Source organism: Sorex fumeus, unplaced genomic scaffold (assembly GCF_029834395.1).
Source record: "Sorex fumeus unplaced genomic scaffold, SorFum_2.1 ptg000098l, whole genome shotgun sequence".
Classification (NCBI taxonomy): domain Eukaryota; kingdom Metazoa; phylum Chordata; class Mammalia; order Eulipotyphla; family Soricidae; genus Sorex; species Sorex fumeus.
In genome coordinates, this window is record NW_026606155.1 from 63,760,829 (window position 1) to 63,778,582 (window position 17,754).

Consider the following 17,754-nt stretch of genomic DNA (forward strand, 5'->3'; position numbering starts at 1 on the left):
AATGAGCTCTGGATACGATGCTGCAGAGGCACAAAGTACATGTATTCTAAAAGAGGAAGGAGGCAGGGACATATTCTGAAGAGAGTTGGTGACCAAGAAGAACATTGCCTAGATCTAGGCTGGTCCTAATCATTTCATTTATGGAAAGTTGTCTTGGCCACAGCCTTACCTATGCTCAGCCACCCCCACTAGTTTGGTTTAGTTCAGGATTTCCTGATGGCTCCCCTTCCAAATACAGTCCACATGTTAGGAGGAAAAGAGCACAAAACATTTTTCCTTCAGCTCCATTATCTTTCTTTATCTTATCTTTTTTATTGTTGTGAGGGACCATTCTGGGCCAAGCTGGGCAGGGGAGGGGTGGTGGGGAATGAGAACATAAGGTCATAGTGATCCAAGTTATTTATATATATTATACACACACACATATATGAAATATTCTTGCTCAGGATCTGCAATATTTCTTTCATTTCACTTGCAAGCAATCAGGCAGCTGACATTGGATAATACTACTCTCTCTTTTCCAGCTCAAGCAAATGCAATTGAAGATTTAGATGTATATAAAATAATTCATTATTTACAGCCTTATTATTTATTTCCTGCTGAATTCAAGATATACTTTACTTAGCTATAATGCCTATGACTATAAAAATGGTATATTCTTCTTTCTGTTTACATCAAATCTGATTCCAGATCCTTCCTTTCTCACCAAAAAATAAATGTAGAGGGTGTATTTACATCAAGGCTAGGATCCCAGCAGTCATTCTCCTCTGCTGTATTGTCATAACCCTAACAGCTGGGGGAAAGTATACATGTTTGTATGGAGGTTGGTGGGGGTGTCAAAAAACTCTAACTTATATCAGTGACTCATTAAGTTAAACTTCACCACTCTAAATTCTTACATAATTAAGGATTTTCATTATAAATATTTACTGCAGCTATCTCTTATCTTTCAGCTGTTATCCTCTAACAAAAAAATGACAGATAGAATCCCCATGTGGTCTTTGAGATCTTCCAGTTAATGTGCTTCTAGAACTACACGCAGGCACTCTCCATCCTGTTTTCCTTGTGTTTTAGGCAAACACCTTGGTGCTTGAAGACCCAGGAATACTCTCTGTGATACATAGCCCAGAGATGTGGTGCTGTACTGGTGCTCAAGGGCCACAGGGATAGACCAGGATAGGGTCATTCAGTGCCAGGACTTGTAGGGGCATCATATATGCAAGACAAGCACTCCATCCCTTTGAGCAATCTCCTTGGTCCTTCCACCACCAAAGGCCTAAATACCAATGTGTCCCAATGCTTTCTGGCTTATGGTTGACTTTAGCCAATGAGAAGCTCCAGTAGTAATGATAAGAAGATGGAAGATGGATTAGGTATTTATATCCCTAGCTTCCTGCATATAATATCACCCCAGGTCAGCCATGTGCAAGGCAAAAGCACTACCCATTGTCCTATGGCTCCACCTCTGAAATCTAGGCTTTCTCTCTTCCCTTAGTCCAAGAGGATGGTAGTATCTTAGCTCCTACTTGTCTTGGGTTTCTTACACACTGTTTGGCTCCCCTGTACCAAGATTTTTGCTCAGAGTTCCCTTGTAAATAATGTTACTCCAACTGTCCTGTTTATTTAAATGTTAGTTGATTGCTGAGGTGACTCGACTGATATGGTCAGTGTGATAAAATAATACAAGGTTTTTCTTTGATTATGAATCATTTTCAATTTCTGACCTTCAAAATGATTTTATTTTTGGCATTTATACTTAGTTTTCAAATAAACTATAAAAAATTACTTTGACATTTCTTTATTTTGAAAAAAACAAAAGATCACAGCAGCTTTCATCATTTAATACAAAAAAATCAACACGCATCAAAGTTTTCATTTCATTTATATGTGACTCATTAAGAAACAAAAATATAGTATATTATCAACAAGCAGTTCAAAAGAAGTTCACAAGGGCCAGAAAGATAGAATAGGCTGGAATACATGATTTGTATATGGGAGGCTGGGATTTGATCTCTGGCACCCTGTGATGCTCCATTTACAACCAGCAACAACCCCCAGAACTGATCTGGGAAGAGCCTGTCAGTCCCACTGTGTATGGCCCAACAACCACTCCCCACCCCCCCCCGAAAGAGAACTCAAATATGTACTTAATTCCAAGAAGAATTCCAAATTTCTAAATTATTTACACCTATAGCCCCCTTTCAAAAAAGTTGACTTAGTGATTTGCTTTAAATGAGTAAAGTGTGGAAAAGAGGAAGGGAGAAACACTCTCTGTGATACATAGCCCAGAGATGTGGTGCTGTACTGGTGCTCAAGGGCCACAGGGATAGACCAGGATAGGGTCATTCAGTGCCAGGACTTGTAGGGGCATCATATATGCAAGACAAGCACTCCATCCCTTTGAGTGTTACAATGGAGAAATCTGGCAAACACTGCCTAAGCCAGGTTCAAAGGTTCCTCTTTGGAGGTAAGACATGTTGACAACATGCACACTACACCCAATGGGAGTGAATGTCACTTGACATCTGTGATTGACCTCCAAAATCTTGTATATCCTGTCTAATCATGAGAAAAGAAACCCATCAAATTCTAATAGAGTAGCCTTTAACAATATAGCTGACTAGAATGCCCTAAAACTCTCAGTATCATAAAAAATAAGGAAAGTCTGGGAAATGCCAGAGCCTAAGGGAAAATAATTTAGGGGGAAACTGATGAAATTTAAATGAGGTGTGGAGTTTGTTTATTGTACCAGTGCTGCTTCCTTAATTATGACAAACTATAATTTGATAGGTTAACAATAAGGAAAACTACGTGAAAGGTATAGGGTAGAACTCTTTGCAAATTTTCTATAAAGCTAAATCTATTCTACAATAAAGGTTGATTTAAAAAAATAAGTCAAGATAAGGAGTGCCAAAATTAATTATAAATGAGAACAACATGATTGAAATTAGTCAATAGCCACAGAATAGGGGCTGGAGCAATAGTACAGCGGGTAGGGTGTTTGCCTTGCACGCGGCTGACCCAGGTTTGATTCCCAGCATCCCATATGGTCCCCCAAGCACCGCCAGAACTAATTCCTGAGTGCAAAGCCAGGAGTAACCCCTGAGCACTGCTGGGTGTGACCCAAAAAGCAAAAAAAAAAAAAAGCCACAGAATAATAATAAAGTGCATTCCATTCGACACAATCTTACATTTTTAGATACAGGAGTGATTTGCTAACTCTCAGTCTTCAAGTATTAGTTTTATTTTGGGAAGCCAAGGAAATACTCCAAAGGGTTGTACTGCAGGCTTTGGAGACCCAAGTTTAGGAGACCCAGGTTTCATAGCTGAGAACAACCTTCAACCATGAGCCAGGAGTAGCCCCTGAGCACCACCAACTTGTGGCTCAAAAAACAAAAGTTAGTTTTTTTCTTACAGAGTTGAAAGAAATTCTAGTCAAAGAAAATTACTATTTGTCTATATTTAGGACAAGATAATCCTCAGAGGTTCCAACTTCCATTAGAAAGATACCTAGGATCTTTTTTTCCCATTTAAAGATCGTTCACATTATTTCTTTTTTGCTAAAAATGTATATAGGTACCAAAATTATAAGGTTGACCTGACTTGACAAAAATTCAAACAGTAGTAGTTCATGAATAATTCAAATATTATGCAATGCCTTTCAATTAATCACAACACTATGAACTGAAAAATAACACAAAGATTCAGAGTATCCTAGGAAAACTCTACGGAATGTCAACAACATACATCATTCCCTTAGAGCTTGCTATGCAATTTTACTTTGACAACAAACCAACACACGGAGTACTAATCAAATAAGAATTCTAAAATGTAAGTTGAACCTCAGAAAAGTCAATTATCAATTTCCAAACCAAATTTTGCAAACTAACCAGTTTATAAAGGGAGACTCTGCTTAGGCAGATGCTATCATTTTCCCATGCATTATATTTCCATATAGTTGAGACCTCAAATAGATTAACACTCAGCCTAGTAAAATCCCGTTTATGAGCAAACAAAAAAACACAGATGTAGCTTGGAGCATTTTCCTTTGGACTTCTTATTCAACCCTTTATTCCTTTCTTTAAAGTTTTAAAGTATATGGCAAGTGCCAAGAAACCAGAATTCATACAGGTCTTTTGCACCCCAGATATACCAGTAGAAAATAACCTCTCCATCAATTCATCAAGGGAATTCTAAGTAGTAGTATAATTCCAGGCTACAATACATGAAGAAATGTTTGATCATGCCATATGTGAGACTTTCTACTCCCTGTCACAGCAATACTTATTAATATAAATAAGGAAATGAGTATTTCAATTCTATCCTAATTTCATGAGCTAGTGAATTAGCATGAACCAATTTCTGAGAACCTGATCTTCTCCCTAAGAATTCAGATCTCTAAGCTTTGAACAGAGGGCTAGATTTCCTCCAGTCTCTCTCTGTCTTCTAATTGCACTTCTATGAATTAACACCTCCCCACATTGAGTTCATTTTGCATCTTTGTGTGTATGTATGATGTCAGGGGCTGCACCCAGGGCCTTATGCATGAGAAGTACGCATTCTATCACGGAGCTGTGTCCCTGATCTTTTCTTCATTTGGGAGCTAAATCTAAGAAAAGAACTAGGAAAAAGAATGCAGTTCCCATTTTCTTTCCTTTCCTTTTTTACAACTAGGAAGCTTTGTACTCACTGTAAAAGATCTTTAGAAGTGGTTCTCAAATTTTTTTATGCCTGTTAAAAAATTTTGAATGGTAAAAATGTGAGTAGCAAGTTGAACGAACTAAGCAATTTAAAATAACTCTAATTCAATTATTGTACCATCCCAGAGGGCCAAGAATGCACTCACAATGAGCCCACTATCCTTGTGGTCCCCTCTTAGCATAGTCGCTGTCTGAGAACTGCTCCTGCCCAGGCAGTGATTTCTTAACATACTCACAAAGCAAAGCACTCTTTTGTTTCAGAAAACACCACTTTCTTCTGAAGCCAACTGAACACTATGCGTTCTTTTCCCCTCTATTTGAAGCAGACTACACAACCTACTTCACCTCAACATTTTATATAATGCAATAATTTTTATAACGAAAATAAAATTATATATCTGTGCAAACTCTACTGCATACTTTATTCAACTTAGCAACATTCCAGTTAAAAATTATTCTTAACTGTTCTATTTCTCCCATTGGAACTTATTGACAAAATTTTATTTTCTTTACTTCTTATGCTTTATTTTCACTTACCTGTTAACAATGTATAGCATGGATCTCTTCTTTATTTAAATTTTCTGTGGAGACTAGATGTCTGTATTTTATTTAAACACAGAAAGGAAAGACAGAGGAAAGGCATTTTCTCTTTGGTTCCTACTCTCTACTGCCCTCTGAAGGTAGAAGAATAAGTGGCCCACAAACTATTTCAACTCACAATGATGTCCAGAACTCCTTGTCCAATAGAGAGCTTTAAAGTAATTGGAGGGTTGTGAAAGGCTAACATTACCAACCAGAATTTGTCTATTCACACACACACACACACACACACACAAGTTCCACAATTTTCTAAAGTAAAGATGTGTGGGAACTCTATGCCCTATTTTCAAGAGAGCTCCCTACATTCTGCCCTCATATACAATAGACATAAAAGTCCTTTCTAATTCTTGGTCAAGTCTATGCTAAAGTTCCTTCTTGAGTCTGGCAATGAAAGAGGAAAAGGGACTTAATAGTTATAATGGCATAAGGATGCAGACATTTCAGCAGTCCAACTTGTCTGTGCTTTGCAGACAAATGTCAACAACTGTAGAAATTCCTGCAACACAGCAATCAGAGCTAATGTGAGATTTCGCTTTTCATTTTTTTCACAAAAAGTGAAAATAACCAACAAACAGACTGCTACAATTTTGTGTAGAAAGAAAGTTGATTATGCATACATTTTCTTCAGTCACACTATTTTGTATGGATAGCAACACTATCAGTGATGTCATCTTCTAAAACAACAGACCCAAATGTATAGACATATTGTGCCAACTGAGCTGAAATCAATGACCTGGGTAATGTAATCAGGGTAATACTATTATTCCTTGTCAAACCTTGCAAACTCCTAGGAAAATAATGCTAATTTGATGCATATTTGAGAATACATTATATGGGAAAGAAGTTCAAGCAATTGTTTCATTTTATTTGCATGCTATACAGTAAGTACTTACAGGAAACACCATCAGAACATGTAATTCCGTGCTTGTACTCGCAATTTAATAATTAGAAACACTCAGACAGTTTCTTGAATAAGTTTTGTGTTTTTCTAAAGTACAGGGGGGATTGAATTTAGGGCTTCCTGAAACTAAAGTATTCTCCTCTTGCACTATCTCCTTTAGCATGGATAAGTATCTCTGATGGCACAGATAAGAGTTTTTTAGCAGATATTATTCAAAAAGATCAGAGCATTTTCTAAATGATTTATCTCCAATTCTGCCTGCATATAGCATATCAATATCTTTACCAATTCTAGATGAGAATTATTTTATAGAATTCCTGATAGAGGTAGGGCTGATTTATTGACTGAGGTAAGGAAATTCTTGATTGATATATAGATTCTAGGACCATCTTCTCTTACTATGTGATACCATTGACTCATTCTTTTTATCCATCTTCATAAAGGACATAATACGATGAATTTATGAACATTTAAATTTTTCCTAAGTCTAAAAATTCAAGTCTTCTGAATTTAAATGTTTCTTTAAAAGATGTATAAGATATCAAAAGTATAACACCACATTTTACGGGGTTTAAATTAGAAGGCAACCAATTTTAGGGGAAATACATTTATACAGGATATATATATATGTATACATATATATATAGACAAGGCTCAACCTTTAACAACATGTTACTAATCTCTTATAGAAGGGCTTAATGGCTCCCGGGTGAAATACAATAATCTTCACAAACTTTCCTCTAAGAAACCTTCTTTGGATCATTTTTAGCAGATTATTTATAACAAGCAATACAAAATAAATTATTTCGGTTCTGCTTTAGGGGCAGGGTTTGGGGTTGGGAATGGAAACATCCGAAATATGGTGTTGGGAAGATGTAATGGTTGTGGGATTGGTGTCCGAGGATTAAATGCAATCAAATATTGTGAACTTTATAAAAATAAAATAAAATTTAAAATAAATCAAAACATTAAAAAATAAATAAAAGGTGTATAAGGACGTGATCCAACCAATCAGTCTATTCCAATGACTGAGGCTTTTTTTTTTTTCCGCCTCAATCATTTAAAGGCATCCATTCTTGGAGAGAGTTGGTACCTTTCCGCAGAGGTTACGCCTCCGTTTCTGTGGATCACGCATCCGGGAACCACAGGGTCCGGCCGAAGCCCCACCCTTTTGTGGGCGGGGCTTCGGGCAGCCGCCACGTGCTTGGGTATTGCTCCGCCCCCTGGCCCGCCCCCGGACCAGGTCTGCGGCTTCCTGCCATGGCTGAGCGCGGTTCCCAGCCTCAGGCTCGGGCACTCCTGCAGCAGTGTCTGTACGCCCGACTGCAAGTACGCCCCGCCGAAGAAAACGCCGTGGCCCAGTGGGTGGAGGTAACGTTGGCCCAGCGGGGATTGTTCTGCTGGCGTTGGGCCGGAGCCGGTCTCGGGTGGCCGGCGTGCGCTGTTGGCGGTGGTGGGACTTCCGGTCTGTCTGCCGGACGCTGCTCCCGCGGTCAGCCTGGCGGTGCTGGACTTCTCAGTCGGGCCCCCACCGACCCTGGCGCCGCCTCCCGCGGACTTCATCCCCTCCGCCCCCCTCTCTGAAGGGTGCCTCTAGGGTTTAAGGAGACCCTTGGGGACTCGACCCCGCTGCTCGCCACCCGCTTTTTTCAGACGTCTCACTTCTAAAAAGCCAGCGAATGGCTTTGCCGCGCCTTTCACGCTGCCCGGTGCTGGGCTTGATTGCCCGCAAGTCGGTTAGTTTTGTGGCCAGCGTTTCAGAATCAGTTTTGATCCGTTCTTTGAATCCTCGCCAGTGATCTCCCTGCGACTGAAGCTAGGTCTTAAGCCAAGAAATGAGGATTTCCAAGAAACTTTGAAAAAGGAAACTTTGTAACTAGAAAAGAAAAAATTCACATTTGCACTGTTATTAAACACATTTTCTCCAAAGAACTTAAAACGTTGCACACATAATTCCCTTATGTATGTATAAATTAAAGATAGCCTGATCGGGGAGGGGTAGGGGAGGGAGGAAAGGAAGTATTATTTTTGGAGAAGTTGGAGGAAAAATTAGTTGATATCCAAGACTTTCGGAGATACTCAAACCTTAACTATAGGGAACTCTCATTCAAGATCTAACATTTAACATAAATGTTCTTAAATCATTAAATCTTAAGTCTCTGACCCACTGATAATTTTAAAATAATATAAATACTTGTATTTTTTTCTTTACATTTTCATTAGCAAAAAGTGTATATGGCTATAGCACAGTTGTCAGAACACTTGCCTTGAATGTGTGAGGCCCTGAGTTTGATTCCTGAAATATTATACACAGAAAGTTTCTCATTTCCTATTCTTGTTGACTTTAAATTGTATTCTAATAAGACTAAATTCATCCAATACCCTAGAGGAAGTTTTTTTTTCTTGTAAAGAAGCACAAAAAAGTTTATAGATTTCTAATAGAGTAGTACAGAGTCCATGACTCCAGACCACGTTTCTCTCCTGCAAGCAGAGGACAGATGGAGAACACGAAGGTTGTGATTTGGCATCGTTTCTTTAAGGTCTTGGTTGCTCCTTCATTTTTTGAAATTTTATTCTTTAATTCTTCATTGCCTTGTCTCCTCCTATTACAGATTTTTTTTGCAGCTTTCCAACCCATCACTTTGTGTTTATAAACTTTAGAAATACTTTAAGCTTTCCCTCCTATAGGAAATCCCGTGAATGATTATTACATTAGTATAAAGTTGGCAAGTAATTGATGAGACTGTCATTTTTATTCCAGTGGTGTCTTAAATAGCCTCTTTCTGTTCTGTTATAAAAACTCTTTTAATTTGTGGTGGGTATGTGTGTGTGTGAAGCAAGGTAGCTTTTATTGATGAAACCTCCTTAGAAAGATGTAAGAGAGAAAAGAGAGGAAATATGTTCCAGAGAGAACACAGGCTTCTCCAGTGTGGAAATAAGCAAAAAGACAAAAAGACAAGGGAGACCCCTGGCTTGAAGAGCAAGCTAGTTCTAATTATTTTTTAAACATTTATAATGGCCACAGATTTTAAAGATTATTTTGGAAGTTCTTGGTTTCATGTATGTAGTTTTCTCTTTGTTGGGCACACCCTGACCACATTGTGGGGGCAGAGCTGCATTTGTATTTGCTTAATGCTGGTGATGTGGAGATGTCACTCCTGGCAGTGGTCAGGGATTAGGCCAGTACTGGGGATCAAACCTAGGTCTCAGGCCTAGTTGAGCTATTTCTCCCATCCATGGCTCTGAGCTCAGGGGTCACTCCTAGCAAGGCCTGGGGTAGTAAATGTGGTACCCAGGATCAAACCTGTGTTAGATTCATGCAAGGCCAGTGGTTTCCCAGCTGTACTATCTCTTGGGCCCAATGGGATGAGCTTCCCTTAGCCCTTTATTATTCTTTTGGTGCTGGGGCACCCCTAGGCCTCATACCTCTGAAGCATGTGCCCTGACACTGAGCCGCATCCCAGCCAAAGAGAGTTTTCTAAAGCTATAGTCAGGATTATGTTTTCCTATATATTTGAAATGCTTTATTCCAGAAAAAGCTACAAAGAAAGTGATTCTGAATGAAAGTGGGGAGGTCATTTCAGGTCTTTAGGAATAAGCTAAAAGAATTCCATCATGAGGGAGTGCAGTGATTGGAAACAATTACTTTCTGTTTCTGCAAAGAGATAATGAATTCTGATTTGCAGGTGTCCAGATATGAGTATCCTTGAGCCTTTAAGTCATGCTGAAACTTTTCCAGTGGAGAGGCTTATGACGTGGTACAGGTGTCTGTCATTCAGCCTGCCAACTCTTTAGTGTGGGCATGCAGTGAAGTCCATTTAGTCCAAAAGCCCAGATGCATTTTTTAAAAATTCCTTCTTTTTCAAGTTAATCTGGTATGAATGCAGAGCTGCATTTGTATTTGCTTAGAAGACTATTTGGATCATAAAAAAAAAAACTGTAAAATACAGCTGAAAATAGATTCAACTCAGGGATAAATTCAGTTACCCAATTTATGAAACAGTCTGTAAATTCTTTGGAAGTTAAAATGTAAAATAAGGACTGGAGATATAGTACAGCACACAGGGTGCATGCTCTGACTTGGATTCAATCCTCCTGTGATCCTCAGAGCATCACCAGAATGATCGCTGAGCACAGAGCCAGGAGTAAACCCTGAGTTCAGCTGGTATGGCCTAAAAACAAAGACATCAAATGTCTTATCAAAAAAACTTATTTCTTGGGGCTGGAGCAATAGTACAGTGGATAGGGCACTCGCCTTGTACATGACCAACCCAGATTCAATCTCTGGTATCCCACATGGTTCCCCGAACTTGCCAGGAGTGAATCCTGAACACCACTGGGTGTGGCCCCAAAGCAAACCTTATTTCTTTTCTTTCTTTGCTATTTATTTGTATATTTGCAAAATTATGTTTACTTATCTCTTTGTATAGAAATATCTTGCTAACCTGAGTTTACTGTGGTGATTTTCATAGATTCATAGAGGATTAGTGATCTATGTGTGCTTCTTCAAAGGAGCTGATAAAGAACTTCTTCCCAAGATGGGTATGTGTTTGATTTTTGATACTACTTCTTTGTTAGAGTAGGAATGAAGAGGGAACTCTTCAGTAACTGGGGAGGGGAAAAAAAAGGCAAAAAGCACAATTTAAAATTATGCTGATATGTAAATTATCAATTGTTCTAAAAATGTGAGTTTCAAAAGTTATAAATAACTCTGTGTACTGGTGTTGGCTTTAAATATTTCCCTGTTCCAAGGTTTAAAGTTAGCAAGTGTCTTCAGCATTTCTGATGACTTACAGACAGGTTTAGAAAAGTACACAAATATAGGCCCATCTGGGCAACACGCTGAGATTCAGCCAAGGAGACAGAAACTTGTTGGAAGCTGCTTAGCCACATAGGGATAAACAGATGCTACATTTTTTAGTATAGTTTCTCTTGTCTTCCAGAGTCACCAACTAGGTATATATAGGTGACACCTCTGACACATGTCAGAGGGGCCCATCATCTCTATTCAGCTTAGATTTACTTTATTTATGTGCAGGATTGAAATGAGCCAGTTATGTGCTTGTTTGTAGAAAATGTGTGTAAATGCAAGATTCTCCTAATGCTTGACCTGAGATCAATGTCATCACTGTCATGCCTCCAGGAAGCAAGGTTACAGTGTCCATGTTCAGGCATCACTGAACAGTCACTGATCTGCCTGAAGCTTTGCAGCATCCTGCATAGTTTTCAGCCTTTCACCCTGTGGTCACTACATGGGTCCAGATACACCAAACCAAATCATACAATTTCAGAACTATTTGAAATAATAATGACTTTCTTTTTAAAGCCTAAACTAATGGAGTTATCTCTATATTCTAATTAGTAAAGCATAGCATTCATTACTTGGATTAATTAGAAATAAAAATTATACAAATAGACTGTGAGTGTTAATCAGAAAAAAAATGAAAAATAGAGGGAGTAGAGAGATAAGAAAAGGGTTAAAGCATTTGCCTTGCATGCAGATGAGTAGTTCAAATCCCAGCACCATATACAGTCCCCCCAGGAGCACCTGAGTGACCCCTGAGCACAGAGTCCAGAGTAAGCCCTGGGCACTGCCTAGTGAGGTCCAAAAGCAAAAAACACACCTCTTCCCCAAAATTAACCAGAAGAGCTTCAATTAGTAGAAACTAAAAATAAAATAATCTATGAGAAACAACTTAGACAAAAAACTAAAGCTAATGGCAATTTTATACTGAGACATTGAACATGTTTGACAGCTTTGTCAGAGGAAAAGCAGTACAAGACATAGGATAGAAGTCAGTTATTATAAAGTTTGAAATCTGAATCCAGAGAATAAGAGAGATCTTTGAAGTACTCACTAAGAAAATGAAATGGGACTGGAGCAGTGGTAGAGCGGGTAGGGTATTAGGTACACACAACTGACCTGCACTTGATTCCTGGTAACCCCTATGGTCTCCCAAGCTCTCCAGAAGTATTCCAGAGCACAAGCCAGGAGTGAACCCTGAGCACCACTGGGTGTGGCCCAAAACCAAACACAAAAGAAAATGAAATAAGGGCTGTTGTTAGGTAACCCTTGGATAATGAACATTCTATTTATTTCCCTGAATTAATATTTTGTCTTGAATTTTATGTCTTTATGTATTGTAAAATTCAGAAATAGAGAATTTTTGTCATAGTGACTAAAGATTGACTTCTAACTTTGCTTCATACTAATATGTCTTAATCATAAGAAAATTAAATAACCAAATCCAAATTGCATTTTATTTTATAATGACAGTGATTAAATCCTGTGTGTTTCCACAAATGCCACTTTAACCACATGCAAAGATTGTGGTAAATGAACAACACTGAGGAGATGCTTAATGTAGATCAGAGAGAGCTTTAGTATCATGATTTTAGTAAAGAACTGTGATTCAGGGTACCAGAACAACAGTACAGCTGGTAAGGTGATTGCCTTGCACACAGCCAACCCAGATTCTATATCTGGTGATCCATATGGTTCCCCAAGTGTCTACCAGCAATAATCCCTGATCACAGAGCCAGGAGTAAGCCCAGAGCCACTACTGAGTATGTCCCCAAAACAAAAAAATTTTAAAAAAATAGATTGGAATTCTTAAGGATTGCCATTTGCTCATGTGAGTTATAACAAAAATAAATTTATCTATTATTGATAAATTATCTTGCACTTCAGTCCCAGAAAGCAAAGTAAGTAGAGTGATGAGATTATCCTTGATTTCACTTATTCTTATTACATGTATTCAGATTTTCCCAAATAAATCCTGTAGCCCTTGGGACAGAGCAATCAGTTATATCTACAAAAACCTAAATAGAATAATAAAAAGCTATGCAGAATCTTTCTAAGCTCTTCAGTATAACTGGACAGATACCCAAGGACCTATCAAAATTTAACTTTTCATATATATCATTGGAAATTTTTGATTGATAATCTTAGAACCTTTGAATTTTCAACCTGACATTAACTCAACCTCACATTAACATCTCATTTTAATTCTACTTACATTTGTGGTCGTATTCCCTTTAGTTGTACATCCTAGTATCTGTATAGCAACATTAGTTAAATTCTTAGTTATAGCCAGTAGAGGGAGGTATATGGAAGTATAATAAATCATAGATCACTGGTCTGTTATTTAGAATTGCCTCATGAATATGTCACAAACTTGAGGTGACCATAGCTGGATAGTGTTTGAATTGAAGTACTCTGGAGAATTAGAGAATCTTTAGCACAGTAAGTTTTGCTGACTTCCTAGCTAAGTCTTGTTTGTAATAGAGAAAATTAGAGATTTTTTTAGGTGATGTTAGTTAAGTGGAAGGGATAATGCTTTCTTAATAGTTGCCTAATAATTCATTTGAAGGACTGGAGAGATGTACAGGGGTTAAATGGCACTTGCTTTACACACACTGACCCTGGTTCTACCGCCTCGCCCCTGCCCCCCCCCCCCAACCCTGTGATTCCTAAGCACAATGTGGTGTGGCCCCAAAGCAAAGAAAAACAAAACTGGAATTCGCATCAGTGTTCATTTGTCAGATTTTCATCAAGTTAATTTTCTTGATTTATAGAGTGGTGCAGCCTTACTGATTCCTTTTTGATGGTTACTAGAAACCCAGTAGTATAAAGCATCCTCTGAAGCTTAATTTTTGGCACAAACTTTGAGTTTATGTAGTTTTTTTTTTTTAATGCCATACTTTCTTATATTTATATGATGATGGTGTCAGTAACTCTGTACTTTTAATTCATTCTTCAGATTCTAATAATGAATTTCTGTTTGATTTTAGTATCTTTTTGGTTTTGGTTTGGGGGCCATGCCCAGCAGTACCCAGGGCTTACTCCTGGCTCTGTGCTCAGGGATCATTCCTGGCATAGCTCAGGAGCCATATGCAGTGCAAGAGCCTTACCCACTGTACAATCTCTCCAGCCCCAATATATTTCTTATAAATCAACGGTAGACCCTTTTTAGAGGCAAGGAGACCCTAATGCTACTTTATGCCAAGCATTTCTTCTGATTATTGCTCAGAAAATAGTTAATGTGGGGCTGGACAAAAATAGCACAGCAGGTAGGGCGTTTGCCTTGCACTAAGCCGACCCGGGTTCAATTCCCAGTATCCTGTATGGTCCCCTGGAGTAATTATTGAGTGCAGAGCCAGGAGTAACCCTGTGCATCGCCGGGTGTGACCCCCCCCCAAAAAAATAGTTAATGTTAAAATGGTAAAGATTTCTAAATTTAGGTTTTTGCTTCATAGAATATTTAGGATGATTTGTACCGTTTTCATTAGCTATAAAAGTATAATTTCCTTTTATTTATCTGATGATGGTTTCAGTAACTATACTTTTTAATTCATTCTTCAGATTCTGATAATAAATTTCTTTTTGTTTGTGTACTTCCTGGGTATTTTTGTTTTTTTTCTGTTTTGAGGGGGGTGTGTTTGGGCCATCCCAGCAATTCTTAAAAGCTGCTCCCAAGTATGTGCTCAGGGCTTGCTTCGGGGTCTGCCAAATGTAAGGCAAGAGCCTTAACCACTGTCCAATCTTTCCAGTCCTGTAGAGCAGTTTTTTAAATCTAAAGAGAAAATTTGGGTAAGATGTATAAGCTGATATTAAACGTGAGATTTCCTGACTTAAAGGTTTTTTGTTTTCTTCATCTTTTCTCTTCCTCTCCCTTCACCACCCAGTTAAGACACTTTTAAATGTGAAATTAAGTGAGACAGAAAACGGCAAGCACGTCTCTATCTTGGATCTTCCTGGCAACATTCTTATTGTCCCCCAAGCCACCCTGGGGGGAAGAGTGAAAGGAAGAAGTATGCAGTACCATTCTAACTGTGGAAAAGAAGAAGGGTTAGAACTCTATTCCCAGTTTGTGACTCTGTGTGAGAAAGAAGTCGCTGCTAACAGCAAGTGCAGTGAAGTGGGGGTTGTGGTTGAACACGGCACTTATGGGAACAGGCAAGTGTTAAAACTGGATACCAATGGACCGTATACACACTTGATTGAGTTTTAAAAATTAAAGTTTCTTGGAGGAAATATAAAGTTTGGAACTGGAGAGATAGCTCAACAGTTCTGAGCACATGCTTGGCATGCAGGAGACCCAGGTTGATCTTCAGTAACATATGATCCCCTGAGCACTTCAGGGAGCAACTTCCCCCCTTCCTCCCCACCTCCCCCCACCCCCCCACCCCCCTCCCTACACACACACACACACACACACCACACATAAACATATACACCTCAGCACAGAGCTGGGAGCAGTCGCCAAAAAAGCAAAATAGTTTTTTTTTTTAAGTTTCTGTGTTTAATTTCTGATATAGAATGATCTGTATTATAATCCAGTTTTCGTCCCTTACCTCTCAAATATATAAATTTGCTATCTTTTTTGGGAAGAAAATTCTGGGTTCTATCCATTACGGTGGAACCAGCTCGTTGGCTCATTTTGCCAAGTCATCAGAACTCTGGGTCACCGTCAACTTCATCCTGCTTGTACCTATACTTCCACTGAAAATTTGTTTTGTGTTTTGTTTGGGGTGAGGGTCACAGATATTGATGATCAGGGGCTGCCCTCCAACCCAGCCCATTTTGTTCAAGGGACCATGTGATGCCAGAGCTCCACCCCAGGCTTCCTCCACATAAAGCATGTGTTCTAGTCCTTTGTACCGTCCAGGCCCCAGCAAAGCGAGATCTGAATATGCTTTCTAATCAGTTGTCAGAGAAACTTAAGTACTTTTTTCTTTTTTTGGGGGGGGAGGGTGGGTGTTTGGGACACACCCATTGATGTTCAGGGGTTACTCATGGCTCACTCCGGAATCACTCCTGACAGTGCTTAGGGGACCAAATGGGATACCAGGAACTCAGGTGAGCCACATGCAAGGCAGACACCATATCCGTTGTACTATCACTCCAGCCCCATGAGAAATGAAGTATTTCAATGAAGAATTTTGAAAAGTAAACATCTTTTTAAATTTAATTTTATTTTTATGAAGTCATTCACAATAATTTGTTATATTTAATGAAAAGTAAATATCTTAAGCCCTCCAATACTAATAAAATTAACTATTTGTCTTCACAATGAATAACGGCTGGGGCTGGGATATGACTCGTGGTAGAGCTCTTGCTGTATGTGTGTGAAGCCTTGAGTTAGATTTCTAGCACCAGGGAAAAATAAAGAAATAGAATCTCACACAGACCAATCTAGTTTTTGTCAGTTTGTTTTACCATTTGAGCTTTCCACATTTTGAATAAAAGTGTAATTTACTATGACTTTTAATAATAGCTAGATTATAATGTGAAAATGTTAATATGCAATATATAACTTTAAAAGGAATTTCAAGTGCATTAAGTTATAAGAAGATTCCTAGGGGTATTAAAAGTTGTATTTATTTAACATTCTTATGCATTTATATTCCGTTTCTCATTGCTTCTACAAACACCCTTCACTTTTTGAAAATTACTGCTTCATGAAATTAGTGCTCAAGCTTTTAAAAAATAAAAATTTTTTTCTATCACTTGTATCACTTGTCATCCCGTTGGTCATCAGTTTGCTCAAATGGGCACCAATAACGTCTTCATTTGTCCCTGTCACGTGCTAGAGTAGTCCAATGGCATCTGCTCACTCCAGGAACACGAAGAGCCTCCAACTGTTCGTTCAGGGTCTTGACGAAGAAGTCTGATCATCTTGTAGGTGGGCGGCCAGGCGTTCTTTTGACATCCCATGGAATCCAGTTGGTAACAGCTCTAGTCCAGCAGTCGTCTCCTTAAAAAAAAACTTTTTAGGGGTTTTTTTTTTGGGGGGAGGGGTCACATTCGGCGATGCTCAGGGATTATTCCTGGCTCTGTACATAGGAATCACTCCTAGTAATGCTTAGGGACCATATGGGATCAAGGGACTGAACTCAGATCAACTGCGTGCAAGATGTTCTATGTCTTCAGCCCCATACATCATGCATTTTTTTAAAAAAGGAAGTTCCTTGAGTTAAACTGTTGTGCACAGAAGAAAGGGGGGGAAATTTTTACTGGAATTGTTTAAAAATATGTTGGTGCATTCATTTCGTTATTAATCTGTTCATGATTGGGATCCCATGCTGTGTTTTTTTCTCCGTGAATGTATGCTCCCCGAATTCATATACCAATCTCCCAGTACAGATACCCCAATTGTGATGGTGGTGCTTGGAGATAAGACTTTTGAGAAGTGGTGTGGGTTAGTAGCGGCCATGGGAGCAGGGCCTTTGGAAAGATTAATCAGATAAGAAGAGGCAGCAGACATCTTGCTCTCCCTACGCCCTAACCAAGGACAGCAGTGAGGGGGAACATTTAGAAGCCAGGAGCACACAACCACCCTCTTCAGAAACTACCAGGTGGGTACTTAATCTGGAACTGTGAGAACTTTGCTGTTAAAATCACCCTCTCTATGGTATTTTTTTTACTGAAGACTGGGTTGACTGAGCTAGTGAAAGAAAATAGATAGTTAATAAGATAAACATGTCAAAGGCAAAAGAGGAAGATATAACCAAAAAAAGAAAAAAAAAGAGTGAAACCATAAAGGTAAT

General features: G+C 38.8%; 1 protein-coding gene across 1 annotated transcript; it reads left to right on the forward strand.

Moving 5' to 3' along the window:
* Window positions 1-7,435: 7,435 nt before the first annotated feature.
* DTD2 (D-aminoacyl-tRNA deacylase 2) lies at window positions 7,436-15,367 on the forward strand. Its single transcript, XM_056134232.1, has 3 exons — window positions 7,436-7,572; window positions 10,674-10,743; window positions 14,890-15,367. The coding sequence occupies exons 1-3, from the start codon at window positions 7,462-7,464 to the stop codon at window positions 15,213-15,215; spliced, it is 507 nt and encodes a 168-aa protein (XP_055990207.1). The 5' UTR covers window positions 7,436-7,461; the 3' UTR covers window positions 15,216-15,367.
* Window positions 15,368-17,754: the final 2,387 nt, after the last annotated feature.